Here is an 18,513-nt window from a genome sequence, read left to right as displayed (position 1 = left end):
ACCTTAACAAATACAAAGATATTGCAAAGTTAATGTCAAGGTTCCAGTAACTTTGGGACACAGACAAGACCAGAGCTTTGGAAACTATAACAGAGGAAAAGTAAAGGAGATCTAAGGGTTCCATTGGATTGAAAGTAAGTATTAGTGTATTTTTGAGATATTATTTAGCCATGTCTCCATATTAAATCATTGCATTCAGAGAAATAAGGAATAAAAGGTTAGAAGAGGGAGAAAGATGAGAACTAAGTGGTCTTGGGCAAGTAACACTCTTTCAGCCTAAAGGCAAAGGCAAAACCCCTTGAACAGATCTTGGCAACAAACACTCAAAAAAGTCACTCTAAGTTAGAAATAACTTGAAGAGACACAACAGCAACAGTGTTTGAAAGAAAAACTGTTTAGCAAAAGAAATCTTCTGAACTGATGCACAGTTTAGAAACACACAAACACAATACAACCCACTTTTAAAACAAGTCACATGTTTAAAGCCTAACCATATCTATTTTCTTTACAGAATCTTTCTACCTCCTGAAAAAAAGAAGAAAAAGAAGTGTAAAATGGCCTATGTTAGAAATAAATTTATTGAGGCTGTGGAAAAAGCAATGGAAGCTGGTAAAAAGATGACTCCAGAACAAAAGCTATTCACTTATGATGGCGTTGTGTACCCTACAACTCTTTGCAGCCCAGAAGTCTTCAGAGCTCTTGAGTCTTTTGAAGCAAGGAGTGATGATGTCATTCTAGATGGATATTGTAAATGTGGTGGGTCTCCTTTCATATATCTATATCTAAATAGTCTACCATGAGTGATTTGAATTGGAACTGTCATTAGAAGAGTTACTTAATGATAAAAATTGATTGGAATCCTAACATAAGGGAGACCAAAGTGTAAAATGATAGAATCAGAAATGTTTGTCTTCAATAAGTCATAATAATGACCCAATACAGTTATCTGGGGAGGAGCGTGTGAATGGGGAAGGAAAGTAATGACTATTGCCAGGTTATCACAGTCAGTTCAGTTCAGTAGCCATTATTTCTGTCAACAAACCTTTGGCTGAAGTAAAATGATGACAGAATATTAAAATACAGCATTTGAATAATTTATAACATCAAATCTGGCTTATAGTTTAATGATAATAATTATCTACATTCTCTACGAGTTGTGTGACTATCCTTATATTCTAAGACTGGTGCTGATTACAATTTAGTTACTCTTTGTTATACTCTCAGCTATTACTAGTTTCAAATTGTTAATGAAGCACTTGCAGGTTTTTGCCACTGCAAAAAGAAATGTGGCCACCTGCTCTGTCACCCTTCTGTCAAGATCAGACAGGAGATAACTAAGGTACCAGTTTAAAGTTATAACTCAATGCTAAAATGCAACTGTGAAACTTTAAAGCAGTGGTTCTCAACCTGTGGGTCCTCAGGTGTCTTAGCCTACAACTCCCAGAAATCTCATCCAGTTTACCAGCTGTTAGGATTTCTGGGAGTTGAAGGCCAAAACATCTGGGGACACACAGATTGAGAACCACTGCTTTAAAGCAAATTTCAGTTAATAAAGTTCCAAACAAGCAACAAGTTTTGAAAGAACACTTGTTCTGTATGTAACATCTATAGGTTGATGACCTATACATCTTTTCCTGGTGAGCTCTTACAATTTTCTGTGTCTTTCTTCTGAAAGCAAAAAGTTCTAGTACAATCAGCCCTCCACTCTCACTGGGGATAGAGGCAGAGGACCCCCATGAAATAAAAAAGCTGTGAATAAAAAGCTTTGGCATTTTTTTTACCTGAAAGAACACCTCTGTGGAAATGTCTAGATCTGCCAGCATGGCCTTATGATCCACTTCCACTGGAAGTTTGCTCTATAATCACACTCCAAGACTCAGGGATTCCTAGTGAGGTGTTCTCTCTACAAATCTTGAGTTCCTCCAGCGTGACTGGAAGAAATTAGCCACAGAATCAAACTTGAACATCTAGATTCCCAGATAAAATATTTTAAATCAACTTTGTGAAAAAAATCAAAATCCACAAAAGCTAAAGCCAGAGTGGATTAACACTGCATATCTCCTATTAACCTTGACCGAACAAGTTCAAAAGTCAGCACCCCCCCCCCCCCCCACTTTCCCTTGTGGAGCTACTGCCAATGGAGCTATTGCCAGTAGAGCAATGCTGTATTTTTTCCTGCATATCCTAGTTAGCAACCTCTCTGGGGTACAGAGTGTATTTGTGGAATTAATCCCGAGTCCCTGAAGCAGAAGCAGACTCCTCTTGATAAATAAAGGATAGGTGAGGCTTAGCGTTTTATCAGACTAGTGCTTTAAAGCGGCAGCCAGGCATTTTTGGCATCTTCTGCTGACTGCAGAATTTTGGGAAATGTACTTTGGGAAGACAAGAACCTCTGTAGGTGAGAATTCCAAAGGCCTAGCCCTAAACTACATTTCCCAGAAGTCTGCAGGCAGCAGAAGATGACAAGAATGTGGGAGGTGCCTGCTTTGAAAGCTAGTCTGATAAAGCCCTTAAAATCACATGTGAAGGTCTTCCTTCTCTTCTGGTTTATCCCCCCCCCCCCCCCAGTTTTTGAGTTTGATGTGTACCTAGATTTAGGGATCTAGCTATAGGGGTGGTGAAATGAGAGCATAAGAATTCTACCTCCATCATGATTTTTTTTGTTCATGCCCAACGTTACAAAGACTGAACACTGAAAGGCATTCATGCCTACAATTAATTTTGCTCACATTACCTTGATCACTTTGTCTGAGTCTTTTCTCTGAATTCTCCAACTGTATTTCTAAATGCTCAAGATAAGCTTTACATTACTGTAATTTAATGATACCAGCCACTATGCTGTAGTGGTTTGAGCACTGGACTATGCTCTGGAGAGCAAGCTTTGAATGTTTGCTTGGCCCTGCAAGCCCAATTGGGCAAGTCATACTTTCTCAGACCCCTTCTATGGGCCCTTTCACACAGTCACATAACTCAGACTATCATGGCAGATAATCCCACAATATCTGATTTGAATTTGGGTTATCTGAGTCCACTCTGCCATATATTCCAGCTCAAAGCAGATAATGTGGAATTTTATTCAGCTATGAGGAAGGGGCCTACTCTGTTTTATACAATCCAGATTATGTGCTTTGAACTGGATTAATTGGCAATGTAGACTCATATAATCTATTTCAAAACAGATAATGTGGATGATCTGCTTTGATAATTTGGATTTTATGGTAGTGTAGAAGGCGCCTCAGGCCCTCTGAACCTGCCAATATAACTCCATGTCAGGGTTGGTTTGCGTAAAAAATGATTTGAAAGCATAAAATAATGTTATAGATTTTGAGAATGAAGAATCTGATGAAGCAGAATTCTTATTTATGGGAAAGTAGCCCCATTTCTCTAGCTCCCTCTACACAGCTGTATTCATGCCCAGGGAGTAGATTTCACCAAGTGAACTCACCTAGCAATTGATACTATACTGAGAAACTGGTCAAGATTTAAATCCATTTAATAAAGAAACAATACTTGCACACTTAATAGAGTGTTTACAGCAAAGGCTTTGTGGAGTGCATTAAAATAAACTGAAATTTGGCCAACTGCTGGAGAAAATTATGGTAAGTTTTCTTCACAAATATAGACATAGACATGAACACTCACATAGAGTTGATGCTAGCTTGCTATGAATGCAGTATATATCAATGAAATGAATTGATTTGAGCATATCTTAAAATAGCTCTTGCAATCTTTGCTTCATGGCTAGATAACCTTGGCTATGGGTTAGCTGCAGAGAAAAAATATTTCTATTTCTCTGTTTCTTTTCCAGGCAATAACTGGGTTGGTCAGATTGTTACAGATTTAGTAGCAACCTCTGCAAAGAAACATGAACCTCACAAATTTAACAAAGAGCTACTTCTGGCAGAAATGCCCTTTCTGGAAATTGGAGATCCTGAAAAGTACCAGGTGAATCCTTGCCTGCTTATACAGAAACCTGAATGGGTGCTTAAAGGCATTCTTATACTTCTCCTTGCTCTTTAGCATCTCCTCCTCCTCCTCTATGTAATGTTTGCCAGTGCTAGAGCTGAATGAGGATGCTTTATCTTTGCGTACATGTTATTTTTCTCATGTTTAAAATGCATTCTTCACGTGCTGTATTTGATTAGCTGACACCTCTTCCAGGTTCCAGGCCAATAATAATCATGGTTGCAACTATTGGGGCTTTGTAGGTACACCAACATTCTTCATGTTGGGGAAGCAGACAGTACTACCTTCCCCACCAGAGCTGTTCATAAGCAGTTTAAATGTCAAATTAGAAACTAAAGACCATATCAGATGGCCATTTGTAAAGCAGGGGACAGCAGGGGAAATTGTGGGGCAGTGGAGAGGACCGTCATGCTGTGTTCCCTACTGCCAGGGTCCATCCCTTCCCATGATGTTTCAGATGTTTTTTTTCTATGAAGTCAGGGGTTGGGTGTACTTCTGCTATAAAAACAATTATATTTTACGATGAAATAGTTCATGGGATCAGATGGAACTAAAGACAGGAAAAAGCTAATTTCCTCCTCCAAATCTTCTTCAGTCTCTCAGGGTGCATCTACTCATGCCAGAAATTTGGCAGGAGTCAATGCAAAGCGAATATGCACATGTCCACATATACACATGTTAAACCAAATTGAAACCTGGAAGGTGTTTATCATCATTGGCAATCACTTGTGTCTGAGTAGGATGGCATTCAAAGCGTAGGGCCATTGTGGTGGGTCCGTAGGTGATCTATTCCACATTGAGGGCATCGGTTTCCCGCTGGAAGATGGTCCTGGTCAGGGTTGTCTTGATGTGCCTTCCTCTTGACATGTTTCTTCCTTTCGCCCTCCAGTCGTGCCTCTTCAGATACCGCAGCACTGCTGGTCACAGCTGACTTCCAGTTAGAGCGCTCAAGGGCCAGGGCTTCCCAGTTTTCAGTGTCTATGCCACAGTTTTAAAGTTGGCTTTAAGGCCACCTTTAAATCTCTTTTCCTGTCCACAAACATTCCATTTTCAGTTCTTCATTTGGGAGTAGAGTGACTACTTTGGGAGACGGTGACTGGGCATTTGGATTTGCAGGATTGTTTGTAGGCAACACTGATGAAATTGTTCCAGGAGTTGAGTGTGACATGTGTAGATGGTCCACATTTTGCAGGCATATAACAGGTTGTAAATAAACATCTTAGTCTCTCTATGGATGTCCTGATCCTCAAACACTCTCTGCTTCATTCGGAAGAGTACTGCACTCGCAGAGCATCACTGCACTTGGTATCTATTCTGAGTCTGCTGCCTCCTGATAATCATTTCTGTCCTCTGTGCTAGTGTGTATCTGTGCTTTGACCAGCAGTGCAACATTTTGGAAAGTGAAAGTTGTCTGGGTGCAGCTCAAATTTCCCAGTGGGAAAGGTCATCTGGGCAGTTACCCTTGGGTGCCCTGTAGTGAAGCAACCTCCCCAGAATCCAGAGCCTGTTTGTGCTGGGATGGCATCCTGGCTGTGATGCATTTTTTTATTGATTCTACTCTCCATATTTGATTCAAACAACCCTTGCAGTTGAGATTACATGTCAATGCACTGATGTGAATTATTAGGCTAATTCAAACTATTGAACACTGTAATTCTGGTTTAAGGCATCGGGAGTATGATTTACGACTTCATCATATGGGCTGATTTATCAGTCATATGCCATTTCCCCACCCCTTTCACCACTGAGCCCATTACATGATACACATCTGATTCTGGCCGAGTTCTGTGGTGAAAGGGGTGGGGAAGTAGTGCCATGATGGGTGGCGAATGCCTCAATGTGATAAGGTCCGTAATGTGCACTGCTTTGTGCATCATACGGACATCATGGTACTGAACTGCATTGAACTCACATTATGTGGTCAGTGTGGATTCCCCTGTGTGGAGTGGCTCCCCCAAGACCAAACTGTTACATGTATGGACCCATTTACTGCTGTAGAGGAAAAGCCCAACTGTCTCTGTTTGGCAGGTAATTTTATAAATTTTCTTAGTTCCTTTTGGAAATCTCTAGAACAGAGAAACCAAGCAGTCATAGAGCACATGTGCACTGTCTATTTAATATGGATTGAAAGCAGCTTGAAAATGCAGTGTTATAATGATGCATAGTGTGAACATGTGCAGTAACATGCATTAAAAACTTTAAATAGGGATAAGTTAAATCAGGGGATGTTCTAAAATAGGACCTGTAATGTGCATCAGTACATGTAGTTGTAAGCCACATGTTTAAGGGGTGGGTGCTCTGCATTGTGATAGGAGAGTGGGGAAAATGATTTCTATAACACTGTGAAGTCACGGATCCAGCAGATCCTGCTACTGGTTCTGAGCTGGCCTTTCTGGTGTTTACAAGCACCACCCAGAGCTTCATGTGTAAGTAAGTTCAAATTGCTTCCTCCTCTCCCAGTGTCACCCCAGATTAAATATTAATGTAGGTGTGCCCACAGTCTTTTCTCTGGCTCAAAGTCCATGAATTTAACAGCCAAATCTTTGTGATATCAACTAGAAGGAGGTATGCTGTTCTATCTGTAGAATATTATGTCACATTGAATACAAATTAGCACAACATAACTGAATATTTTACATACCACACAGTATTTTGCTGTGGTAACTGTCATATAACATTTGTGAATGCATCTCTTGACTGTAGTCACCACAAAAGGGATTTTCCCCCTGTGATTTGCGCATTTCCCCTTTCACAAAAGTTTTTCTTGATGTGTGTCCCAGCAATCAGATATGAAAATTAAAATTGCATCCACTTTCCAAGGGCCAATCATGAGCCAAACTAATTCAAATGAAAGAAGCATAGTTGTAGAAAGTAACCTGCTATGATACGTAGATATCTTTCCCCACATGAGGGTGCACCTTTTCTAAGTACAGTGTATGCTTTTCTAGTTTGATTCCCAGTTTCTGATGAGGAACTGAAGGAACAAAAGAAAAGGTGAAAGGGGAACTGTTGATATGAAAAAAACAAAAACTTTAATATTCAGTGCTACGCCAAATATTTTGAGCTGTAGACAGTAAAATATAACAGGGCACAAAAATGCCAGTGAACAAGGTATTAGATATAGATGGGTATAGATTTGATCTAACATTTTAGATTAAATTCTGGGTATGTTTCTATTAATGATGTAAATATACTTAGACATTCTGATATTATATTTCATTTTTTACAATTGTAGACCACCCATGTGGTCTACAGAATATTTATTTATTTATTTATCTATTCATTTGCATCTTTATTTTATGTGCTGCCTTTCTAGTAATAAACATAAAATGCATGAGGTGTTTAATTTCATATTTATTTATTTTGTCTATGAAAGAGGATGAAGAGCTATCCTTCTAGGAGAGTGATATTTTCACATCTTCGTCCTGATAAATTTCCGGTATCAGTCTTCAAAAACAAAGCCAAAGTGAGTACAATCTTTAATTCACTGTAATCATTCTGTTCCCTTGCTGACCCATTCCTTAATCTATGTGTCACCACCACAGCTCTTGGCTAGACTCGGAACTCCCTGGGGGAGAGTAACCTAGTCCTTCTTGTGGAACACAAGGGCGCCCTATTCTGACCTCAGCAGACATAACTGCAATGACCAGGTGTTCACAGGGAGATCTATGTGGCCAATGAGGATCATGGTAGTGACATAGGAACAATCTGTTCTCTTCTCTGCACTGATGAGTGAAAGAGTATTATTGTGAATAATGTATCGGGCTAAAACAAACCCAATCTATTTTTCCAGATAGCAAACTCGGTAGTATTCCTTTATTTTGATTAGTGTGAAGCTGTTAGATTCAAGGCAAAAAACCCTCAGGGTAATTAAGAGAAGTCTCCTTGTGTCATTAAGGGCATGTCTACACTACCCTAAATATGGCCTGATCCCATGTACTGGATGCCATATCAGCCCTGGGAAAAGTTTGCACAGGGACTTCCTTAGCTACTACAGGGCAGGAGAGAGTCCCCACGGCCCAGTAGTGCCAAACTTGGTTTGGTGTTACTGGGCCAGCATCCTAAATATTTTCCATTCACCCCCTGTGTTGTGGCAGTTTCTGGCTGTAACACAGCACCCATCTGTTCCCCATCATTTGCTCTGACATCAGCTGTGGCAACTGGGCACCAGGGGAGAGGGAAGGGGAGAGGCCCGGGCTGTGGCGCAGGTGGGAGAGCAAGCCAGTTGCAATTAACTGCAATGAATCACTCTGACCAGGAGGTCATGAGTTCGAGGCCCGCTCGGAGGCTATGTTTGTTTGTCTTTGTTCTATGTTAAAAGGCATTGAATGTTTGCCTATATATGTAATGTGATCCGCCCTGAGTCCCCTTCGGGGTGAGAAGGACGGAATATAAATGCTGCAAATAAATAAGGAGAGGAGAGGAAAACTCCCTTCTGCTCCCCCTACCACCCCAGTGTTCCTGATCATTGTGGCTGATGTCAGGACAAGTGCTATGATGTGGCCGGAGACCGATCCAACATGGGCAGGGGCGGGGGCGGGCAAGGGGAACAGGGACTGCCATCCCATGTCCCCAGGCCACCCGAGCCCAGGTAACATGGGATGGTAGTCAGAATACTTATGGCTGGTACCATTTGAGAACTCACCAAACTGTTTTCACTGGCCTTAAATCAGGGGAATGTCCAAATTCTGAGCTAGTATTCAAACTTTTCCTCAACTTTGGGAAATATGGGGCAAGTCCACATTAAGGCAGCCTTGACACATGCTAGCCTTTTAAAAAGTATAGACTGGTGCTTAAATAAGCCTTGACTCTGTTGTTCCTAATCCTTTAACAATGAGTACTTTTATTGTACATTTTCTTTAGATCAAATATTTCTATACTTCTTAATGTTAACCAATACCCAGAAAAATCATATAAACATCAACAATAAAACATTTAAAAATCATTAGGAAAAAGTCAAGGAGACAGGGCTCCTAGCAAGAAACTGTCAGTTAAAGGCACAGAAATCCCAGAAAATCTAGTGTGGCCACTGCATCCAAAGGATAGGGAGAGAAACATTTCCAAATAGGCCAAAATACTCTGGATTACAATACTTTGAAAAACAATTCTATTTTTTTCTCCATCAGAAATAAGTGAACCTAGGGTGCCACTTCCAAGGACAGGTTTTGTAAGGAATCAACTTGTATCTGAGCTCTACAACTCATACATCCCATGTTATCCATAACACACATCCTACGAAAGTCAGGAACATCATACAACCAGTGTGGTCTGTGTAGTGTGCATAACAGAAATTTATTCTGCACACACAGACAAAATGGAGTTATGCACTAAACAATGTTTTATGCATAGAAAATGACAGCATTATTAATATTCGTTCCAGCTGCCATCCCTCTCTTGAGAAAAGTCAAGTCCTTACGGTCATATTAAATTTTCTGTCTTACTCTTCTCCAAAATAAATAAGACAACCGCTTAGAGATTTAATCCAACATATTACATTGAATTATGGCTCCCGGCAGCCATTATTCAACATTAAGCACCTAGGACAAGATACAAAAACAATTCACAACAAAGGACCTCTTGCTTTCTGTGACTTTCTGTGCATATACATATCAGGCAGATTTTGATTAGAAATTTTAAAATGGCTGAACATGTATTTTTCTTACTTGTACTGTATTATACTGAGCTAATATAAGTATATGATAAAATTAGAGGATCATATTCTTAGATAGATAGACCGAGTTGAGCCCACTCCCAATTTACATTGTGTGGGGAAAAGCATATATTATAGGAAAAGATACATTAGTTATGAGTTATGAAGCCTTGCTCTATGAAATAGTCCCACATAATTCACAATGAATTAAATGTGATTTACTCCTCAGAAGATGTATACATAACATTGCAGTACTAGACTGTGGTACTTAGAAATTTTAAATACTAGATACTAATATATTATAGAAACATTTTCTTCCATCCACAATTCTCACATTCTTGAATTTTTAAGGTCCTGATGTTGATTCGGAATCCAAAAGATGTAGCTGCATCTTTTTTCCATTTTTCAAACACCTTTACGGCGTACCCACCATATGATACATTTGGAGCATTCTTTGAAGACTTAATGAAGGGACAAGGTAGGATATCTAATTTTTCATTCATACTAATTATATAATTAATTAATAATTTATTTTCTATCCAGTCAATAAATGTTTGAAATGAAAGAATTATACTGCACGTAGGGGTTTAAATAGTTATGCCTGAATTTCATTTCTCAGTATTCATTATAATTGTCTATGATGGTTAGGGCTGCTAAGAGTTGCAGTCCAATGATATCAATAGAGCCTGACAATCTTGCTGTAAAGTGACTTATGTACCACTTCCCGACTCAATCTGAGAAGTACTGAAAATATATTAAGATCTCTGATCCTACAGATCCTCAGAAATGTCCACATACTCTTTTTTTAGATTATTTTTATTGGTGGGGACAGGGTGCTGCCATTGCCTGGTGGTCCCTTCAGCATCCTTCTCTTTTCCAGAAGGAACAACAGTCTGACAGCTGCCCAGAAGCGGCAAATATTTCTGCATTCTGAATTCTGATACTTAAATACCAGTTATTATAAGTGATTGCCCACTTCTTTTCTTTGATACAGTTAAATGAGAAAAGTTCCCTTTATCTTATTCTGATTAGTCCCCTAATCACTAAAGGCAGCTGTGCTGGAGACTCTTGCAAATACAATGTGGCTGAGAAGTATGATTTCTAAGATGCCACCATTGCTATAGAGCAAGCTATAGAGCAAGCCTGCATAACCTGTGGCCCTCCAGCTCTTTTGGTCTCCAACTACCATAATTCCTGGCCATTGAATAAGCTGGCTAGAGCTTCTGGGAATTGGAGGTCAAAACAGCTGGAGGGCCGTAGGTTGTGCACTCCTGCTATATCATAGAATCATAGAGTTGGAAGAGACCTCATGGGCCATCCAGTCCAACCCCGTGCTGAGAAGCAAGAAATCACATTCAAAGCACCCCTGACAGATGGCCATCCTGCTTCTGCTTAAAAGCCTCCAAAGAAGGAGCCTCCACCACACTCCAGGGCAGAGAGTTCCAAACCGCTCTCACAGTGAAGAAGTTCTTCCTAAAGTTCAGGTGGAATCTCTTTTCCTATATTTTAAAGCCATTGTTCTGAGTCCTAGTCTCCAGGGCAGCAGAAAACAAGCTTGCTTCCTCCTCCCTATGACTGCCCCTCATATATTTATACATGGCTATCATGTCTCCTCTCAGCCTTCTTTTCTTCAGGCTAAATATACCCAGCTCTTTCAGCCGTTCCTCGTAGGGCTTGTTTTCCAGACCCCTGATCATTTTAGTTGCCCTCCTCTGGACACTTTCCAGCTTGTCAACATTTCCCTTCAATTGCAGTACCCAGAATTGGACACAGTGTGATTTCAGGTGTGGTCTGACCAAGGCAGAATAAAGGGGTAGCATGACTTCCCTGAATCTAGACACTATACTCCTATTTATGCAGGCCAAAATCCCATTGGCTTTTTTAGCTGCCGCATCACGTTGTTGGCTCATGTTTAACTTGTTGTCCAAGAGGACTCCAAGATCCCCTTCACATGTACTGCTGTCAAGCCAGGTATCCCCCATCCTGTATCTTTGCATTTCATTTTTTTTCTGCCTAAGTGGAGTATCTTGCATTTGTCCCTGTTGAACTTCATTTTGTTAGTTTTAGCCCATCTCTCTAATCTGTTAAGATCGTTTTGGATTCTGCTCCTGTCTTCTGGAGTATTCCAATTTACTTCCAATTTGGTGTCATCTGCAGACTTGATAATCATGCCTTCTAACCTTTCATCTAAGTGAGCTTAGACATGCTATATAGTATGTCTTTTATACAGAGCCGGCCCTAGGTATTTTTCAAGTGTAGGCAAACAGAATTTTGGCGCCCCCCCCCCCAACCCAATAACTGAAAAATAAATGCGTTGGATAAGCGAAAATGTTGGATAATAAGGAAGGATTAAGGAAAAGGATTAAACATCAAATTACATTATACTTTTACAAATTAAGCACCAAAACATCATGTTTTACAACAAATCAATAGAAAAAGCAGTTCAATACATGGTAATGTTATGTAGGAATTACTATATTTGCGAATTTAGCACTAAACATTGAACAGGGATATAGGGCAGTGTGGACTTAGATAACCCAGATAGCCCTCAGTATTAAAAAAACTCTAAAATCAGGAGAATAAATAAAGAACAACACTCTGAAAACAGAAGAAATCCAGACAGTAAACAATCAGGGACAGCTAACACCTCCCAAAAAAAGATTCTGCCAGGGAAGAAGAAGCCAGGCCTTGAAGCCACAGGGCCATTAAATGCTAATCAAGGTGATTAATTACAACATTCACACCTGCTTCAAAGAAGAGTTCTTTCTCCCACCCTGGACCTCCTACAGATATATAAACCCCACATACCTAGCTTCCAAGTTCCCACAGACCTCACAATCTCTGAAGGCCCCAAAGGTGGGCTTGCAGGGTGCGAAGGCAGGCTCGCGCCTGCCAGAAGGCCCAGCGTGGGCACCGGGACGCCTGAAGGAGAAGGAGGCGGAGAGTGGCGCCCTCCTCCCAGGATGGTGACGCCCCCGGGACGATAGCGCCATAGGCGAGTGCCTAGTTCGCCTTATGGTTGGACCGCCTCTGCTTTTATACTATGTTTGGCCAAAATCATTATGAGTTTTCCGCTGTTGGTGCTCTACTCTTTATCCTACTCATTTCATCATTGACCTCTCCTTACTAAACAAATGACTTGGAACTGCTCTAGGGGTGGGGATTCTTGCACACAGTAATGTCTGTTATCTCGGTGTCTTCTCCATTCCAGAGATTAACCAGGGTTTCCACAGGATCATGTCTCTTATCAATAGGAAACTCCCAAGAGTTATCAGGAGTCTATCTGGAGCCATTCGCCTCCTAGGGTAGATCATAAAACAATATCTTCAATAAATAATAAGCAGTATCAAAAGGAAAACCCATTGTATTATTTGTACACTAGTTACAATTCTTTCAATACCACAGAACATTTAACTAACTAAATAATGAAGTGACTAGTTTTGAGCCAACTTATTTTGAACTGGACTCATCATGAACAGAAAACACTCAAGAGGCAAAATGGTTTCCTTCTCTCACACATCATCTTAAAGTGTATAAGAAAGTGTTTGGGAAAGTCTAACCTATGTTGAAATATGATGCTTGGGGAATGCAGCACAACCAAAAATATTTTTAAGTAGTTATCTCTGATTATTGTTTCATGATTTCTGATTTCCACTAGTGCCCTGGGGATCCTATATTGATTTTCTTTGCATGTGGAACAAGTACATTGATGAAGAAAATGTCATGCCAATAACATATGAAGAAATGAAAGAGGTACTATAAATATTGCTAAGATATGAACTTGTCCCCATCGATTCTTCCCAGCAACCGTGTGAGGAAGGTTAAAGTAAGAGATGCCAGTAGCCATGAGTTCACTTAAAAAGCTTCATAGATAAACACAATTCAATATAATAATAATACAACTTTATTTGTTTTCTACCTTATCTCCCCAAGGGGACCCAGGGTGGTACTGCAATGTCGCTGCAAAATTAAACCTAGTTACCAAGATTAAGACTGTAGACATTACCCACTGTGAAAAAAATATTTTTAAAGCTTTTCTGTTGAATGCTGGAATATCTCTTAAAAACAAGAAAACTTTGTTGCTGTGTTTGTACCTTCTGTTTTGTAAGCAAATCAAGTTTACTTTTTCTCTAGAAACCAAAATGACTAAATTGAGGCTATTGAAGTTTGAGCATATCATGAGAGAACATGACTCACTGGAAAAAAATTCTTGGTGAAGTTAGAAAAGTAGAACAGAGAAAGAGCATATTGTAAGTATGGATAAGTGGATAGACTCAATAAGGTGTCCAAAAGATCTCTCATTCATACTGTCACAATAGGTGCATGCTGTGTTGAAAACACTTAACAACAAAGGTACCTCATGTGATATGGAGCGTAGACATTGATTACACTGTTGCTTTCCTTTTCTCTTTGCAGAACACAGTTTTAGGAGCTGAGAAGATAGCTAAATTCTTAGAACTGAATCTAAGTGAGGAAGATATTCAAGGTGTTGCAAAAAGGAGTACGTTCACGGCTATGAAAGATAATTCCAAAACAACCCATGGTGAATTTGGTAACGCTCTCTTCCGTAAAGGTATCTTTTCTAAAGTGCTTAAAATTACAGTCAACTATCTGCTGATGTCATTGGTAAATGCTGCAGCCTTATTTTAATGGGGTTTACTATTTCATTACATTTTGCTGGCTTGCTAAAGCATCTAAATCTGGATTATTAACAGATTGCTTTCAGATATTTGTACTGTATCAAAACCCAGCTTTCATTTGAAATCAAAGAAAATGTTTCCAATTCATTCATCTGTATTTCAAAATACAGCCTGTTCTTCAGAGTTGCAGTCCAACAAATTACTATGCCATGCTGCCTCCATTTATATGTAGATATTAGACTATGCAGAAAATCATTTGTGCCTCGTATGTTGGATCTATTTTGTAAGATCTTTACATACAAGGCAATATTAAGAAATGTGCGGGAGGGGGGTACCCACAAAAAAACTCAAGAATTGAAACACTCACCTATGACTTTTTGTTAAAGGTCATTAAGTCTCGTTAGTCTCCCAAAGTCAGTTTCATTTTTAGCACAAGCAAACCGTACCAGTGGAGTGAAGCCAAAGAGGCCATTCTTCTTTAAATTAGGGAGAGCCAGGTTGCCTGTTGCCATTGTGAGAGGGCAAGTGAGCTGGGAGGGAGGCTGAGAAAGACACATTAACACTTGAAATCCAGCAGCGCCTTTCTTCTGATGTGACCAGAATTCTGGGATATGCATTAGGGATATGCATTAGGGATATGCATGAGGACCCCTTGGCAGAGAATTCAAAAGGCCCTGCCCTAAACTACATTTCCCAGAATTCTGCTCATATCAGAAAGCCCCAATGAGATAGGGGAGAGCCATAGTTAGTCCATAGCAGCAGTTAGCCACGTAGTTTAAAGTTCCAATAAATTATGGAATCTGCAAAGAGGACTGATAGTAAATCTGTGCTCTATGTCATGTGTCATATAAAGACATTCAAGAGGGTAGTTGTTGTGTCTTTAAAAAAGGTTTTTGTCAAAACTTTAAAAAAAATTCCCCAAATCAGTAGATGTGTGAATCTTTCTGGAATGTGTGTGTGTGTGTGTGTGTGGGGGGGGGGGATGCCCTTGTTATCTTGTCTCATTATAGAGAAAATCACGAAGATAGCTCATGTATTTTTTTTAATGTTGTTCTTTAAAAAAATACCCAAAAATCATTGGATGAGTGAAATGTTCTGAAACTTGGAGGGCTAAGAGTGATAAATGTGTGCTACAATTGTAGCAAGTTTCATCCTGATAACTCTAACAGTGAGGGAGAAAGGAGTCCCTGAACTTTCCCTATGGGCACTATTACTTAACGAAAAATTTGTTACTTCGTTATTGTTATGATACAGACCCCTTATGATATTTTAGAAACACTTTAGAAATGTTTGCCCCCCTAATTTAGTAATTATTAATGAGCACTGAAACATTTTTTTTTATTGATCGCACAGGACTAATAGATATTTGTATATGTATTTGCTTCTAGGTTCTGTAAGTGACTGGAAGGCACTTTTTAGTCAAGAGAATAACCAGGAAATGGACACAGTGTTCAGAGAGCATTTAGCAGGAACCAAAGTGGGAGCCTTGATAAAGTACGATGTCTATTGCAAGGTGTGAAGACCCAAAAAGGGATCTCAGTTTGCCTCAATAAAAAAACAATGTTTGCATGTAAAAATGATTTCGCTTCCTGTAATAAAATTTCAATCAATTCTAGAACTTCTAAGTCACAATGAGTTCGAGGAAACTCTTCTTTCTGAACTAGCATGCTGATGCATAGTCTTCAAGTGCCCCTATTTCCCTCCTCCTACTAATAGAAATATTATGGGATGTGCCTATGTTTTCTGCCCAGTATGCATGTGCTCAGATATTTGTTCTACTAGTTAGTGGTGTAACTGTGATGTATTATGACATATTTTGCCTTTTTCATACAGAAATTTCATAATGATTAGTTTTTTGCCTTGATCAGTGTTTCTGTTTTATGGTCCTGAGACCCCAGACACCCTTTCGCTGAAGCTTAAATAAAGTTTTGTGATCTTCCACTCATTGCTCTTATCTGGCCAATGTGTACCAAGGATCAGATCTGCAATTTAAGGATAAAATAGGATGTTTCCCAGGATGTTGACCTTACTATAGTGGCAGGGATGCAGCTCTTCCCAATCTGTGCATCCCCCATTTTCATACATGCTTCCTTTTTGCTTTTTTTTTTTTTAAAGTAAGAACTATGGTGCTCCAATAGTTCAGAGATTCGAAACTGCACATCTTTGTACTTCCAAATTTTCACTGTACTGAATTACCATTCATACATGCACTTTCAATATTAATTAAGAATTAGCAATTAGCAATTTAAATACTTTTCTTATTGGATTTATTCTGCAAATGGAAGGTGCACTTCGTACTTCTACAGCTTTTGCAGTGAAGTAAAAACACACATGTGGGAAGTTCTGTACAATATTATTGCTTTCCAAGAAAAGGAAACATTTAATTTACAGGGGAAATCCATATTAGAGGCTTGGTGCAGATCCTTCATTCAACTTTTTTTAAATCAGTTGGGAGTGAACTGGGAGAAGGCGTTAACTTTTTGCTTTGCAGCTGAAGAGGCAAATATACTCACAATATACATCACAGCCTCCAAAACTAACTGCAGAAGTGGATTCATGGTATCCATGGCAGAAATGGCTATCTAAAGCTCTTTGAATGGACATTTAAAAGCCTTTATATGGCAAAATACCATTTCATTTGCTTTTTTTTATTTTGTGTCAAAAGCATTGCATAACAAATACATTTTAAAAATGATGGAAAAAAGGAAATCACAAGCAACTAAATAGTTTTAGACCAAAAGCGGGCAACAGCAACCGCATTGTCTGTAGCTTTAAGCAACTCCTCCTCCGTACATGAGGCAGGACATTGTGGGCAAGCATACATATGCGGAGTTGTTTGTTCAGCTCCACAGTCACGCAAGGTGGAAGATTCCTCCAGGTAGTGCCACCTTGCCAGGTTGTCTTTTGATCTGCCCACTCCGCTTCTGAGTCTGTTCAGGGACTTCCAAGTTGCCCACTCTTGGTTTGCTCCTGGAGGAAGACCCTCATGGGGGGCCATCCAGTTAAAATTGCCTGGTTTAGCTGCCCAGAGGGACACCCTTGTTGCTGCTGGAGGAACATCAAGAGGAGTGGTGGTTCTCATGAAGCCTTTCCTTGATTTGAGTCTGGTGGGAGGAAGCTGATAGTCATGCAGTGGGTCATTTGCTACAACTTTAATACACTCTGAAGACTGATCTGTGATGGATTGAGAGTGGCATTATGCAGCGTTATTTCCATTTGTATTTAAGGAGCCTCCAAAGTGTTCCACAGTCCAATGAGATAATTTCCATAGTAATAAACCATGGTTTGTTGATGGCATACATTTTTTGCATTTATATAGAGAGACAAATCAGATCTCCAACTCTGCATATAATAGTAAGCAAACCATGGATGGAAGTTTGTTTTTGGTTCTTATTGCAGAAGAACAAAAACAAATAAATAAGCAGAATCAAGCCGTCTATGTCTCCACATGGCACGAGCCTAATAAGATGGGATTGACCTCATCACACTAGAGCTTGAATCCACTTTAAATCTACTTTAGGGAGTGGCTTTAAACAGCTCAGCCAGAAAAGTCCTGGGTCTCACCAGACTACAAACCCCAGAATTCTGCAGGAGGCAGAAATCGGATTTAAAGTGGATTCATGTTCTAGTGTTAGGAGGCAGTTAGTTACTTAAATCTTCATCTATTTTATTCTCACAAGCAAGAACAAATAATCTAGGTAAAAAACTTCCACTTGGGTAAGCATCCAGAACTTTATGGTTTGGTGTTTTTTGTTTAAATTGACATTTTGAAACTTGAGAAACTGCATGTCATTTTGGTGTGAAAGAATTGGCCGTATGCAAAGATGTTGCCCAGGAGATTCCCAAATGTTTTGATGTTTTTACCATCCTTGTGAGAGGCTTCTTTCATGTCCCTGCATGGAGCTGGAGCTGATAGAGGGAGCTCATCCATGCTCTCCCCATGTTGGATTCAAATCGGCAACCTTCAGGTCAGCAGCCCAATCTTCAAGTCATCATTGCTGCCACCACTGTGCCATCAGGGGCTCCCAGCACTCTGCTCAATTTAATTTTGTATAAGATATTTATTTTGTGCAAAAGAAAGTGATACACACAGTTTTTGCTCAAAAAGTTCTGTGGTGCCTCTTAAGATTTTAAAATAATTGCTAAACTGCCAGCACCCCTTACATTTACATACTCTCATTATAGGATGTGAACAAATACCTTCTAACTAAATCTAAAAAGCATGTATTTAATGAAATGAGCCCGTATCTACAAAAA

At 39.6% G+C, this 18,513-nt stretch overlaps 1 protein-coding gene across 1 annotated transcript; it reads left to right on the top strand.

Annotated features, from left to right (window-relative positions):
• Positions 1 to 16,197, top strand: LOC100552765 (sulfotransferase 6B1). The gene is made up of 8 exons (XM_003215830.4): positions 1 to 134; positions 512 to 756; positions 3,809 to 3,945; positions 7,343 to 7,432; positions 9,968 to 10,094; positions 13,275 to 13,369; positions 14,033 to 14,189; positions 15,645 to 16,197. Exons 2-8 carry the CDS (start codon positions 555 to 557, stop codon positions 15,773 to 15,775), a joined length of 939 nt encoding a protein of 312 aa, XP_003215878.1. The 5' UTR covers positions 1 to 134; positions 512 to 554; the 3' UTR covers positions 15,776 to 16,197.
• Positions 16,198 to 18,513: the final 2,316 nt, after the last annotated feature.

This window comes from Anolis carolinensis, chromosome 1 (assembly GCF_035594765.1).
Source record: "Anolis carolinensis isolate JA03-04 chromosome 1, rAnoCar3.1.pri, whole genome shotgun sequence".
NCBI classification, from domain to species: Eukaryota; Metazoa; Chordata; class Lepidosauria; order Squamata; family Dactyloidae; genus Anolis; species Anolis carolinensis.
This window is presented reverse-complemented; position numbering and strand designations above follow the sequence as displayed.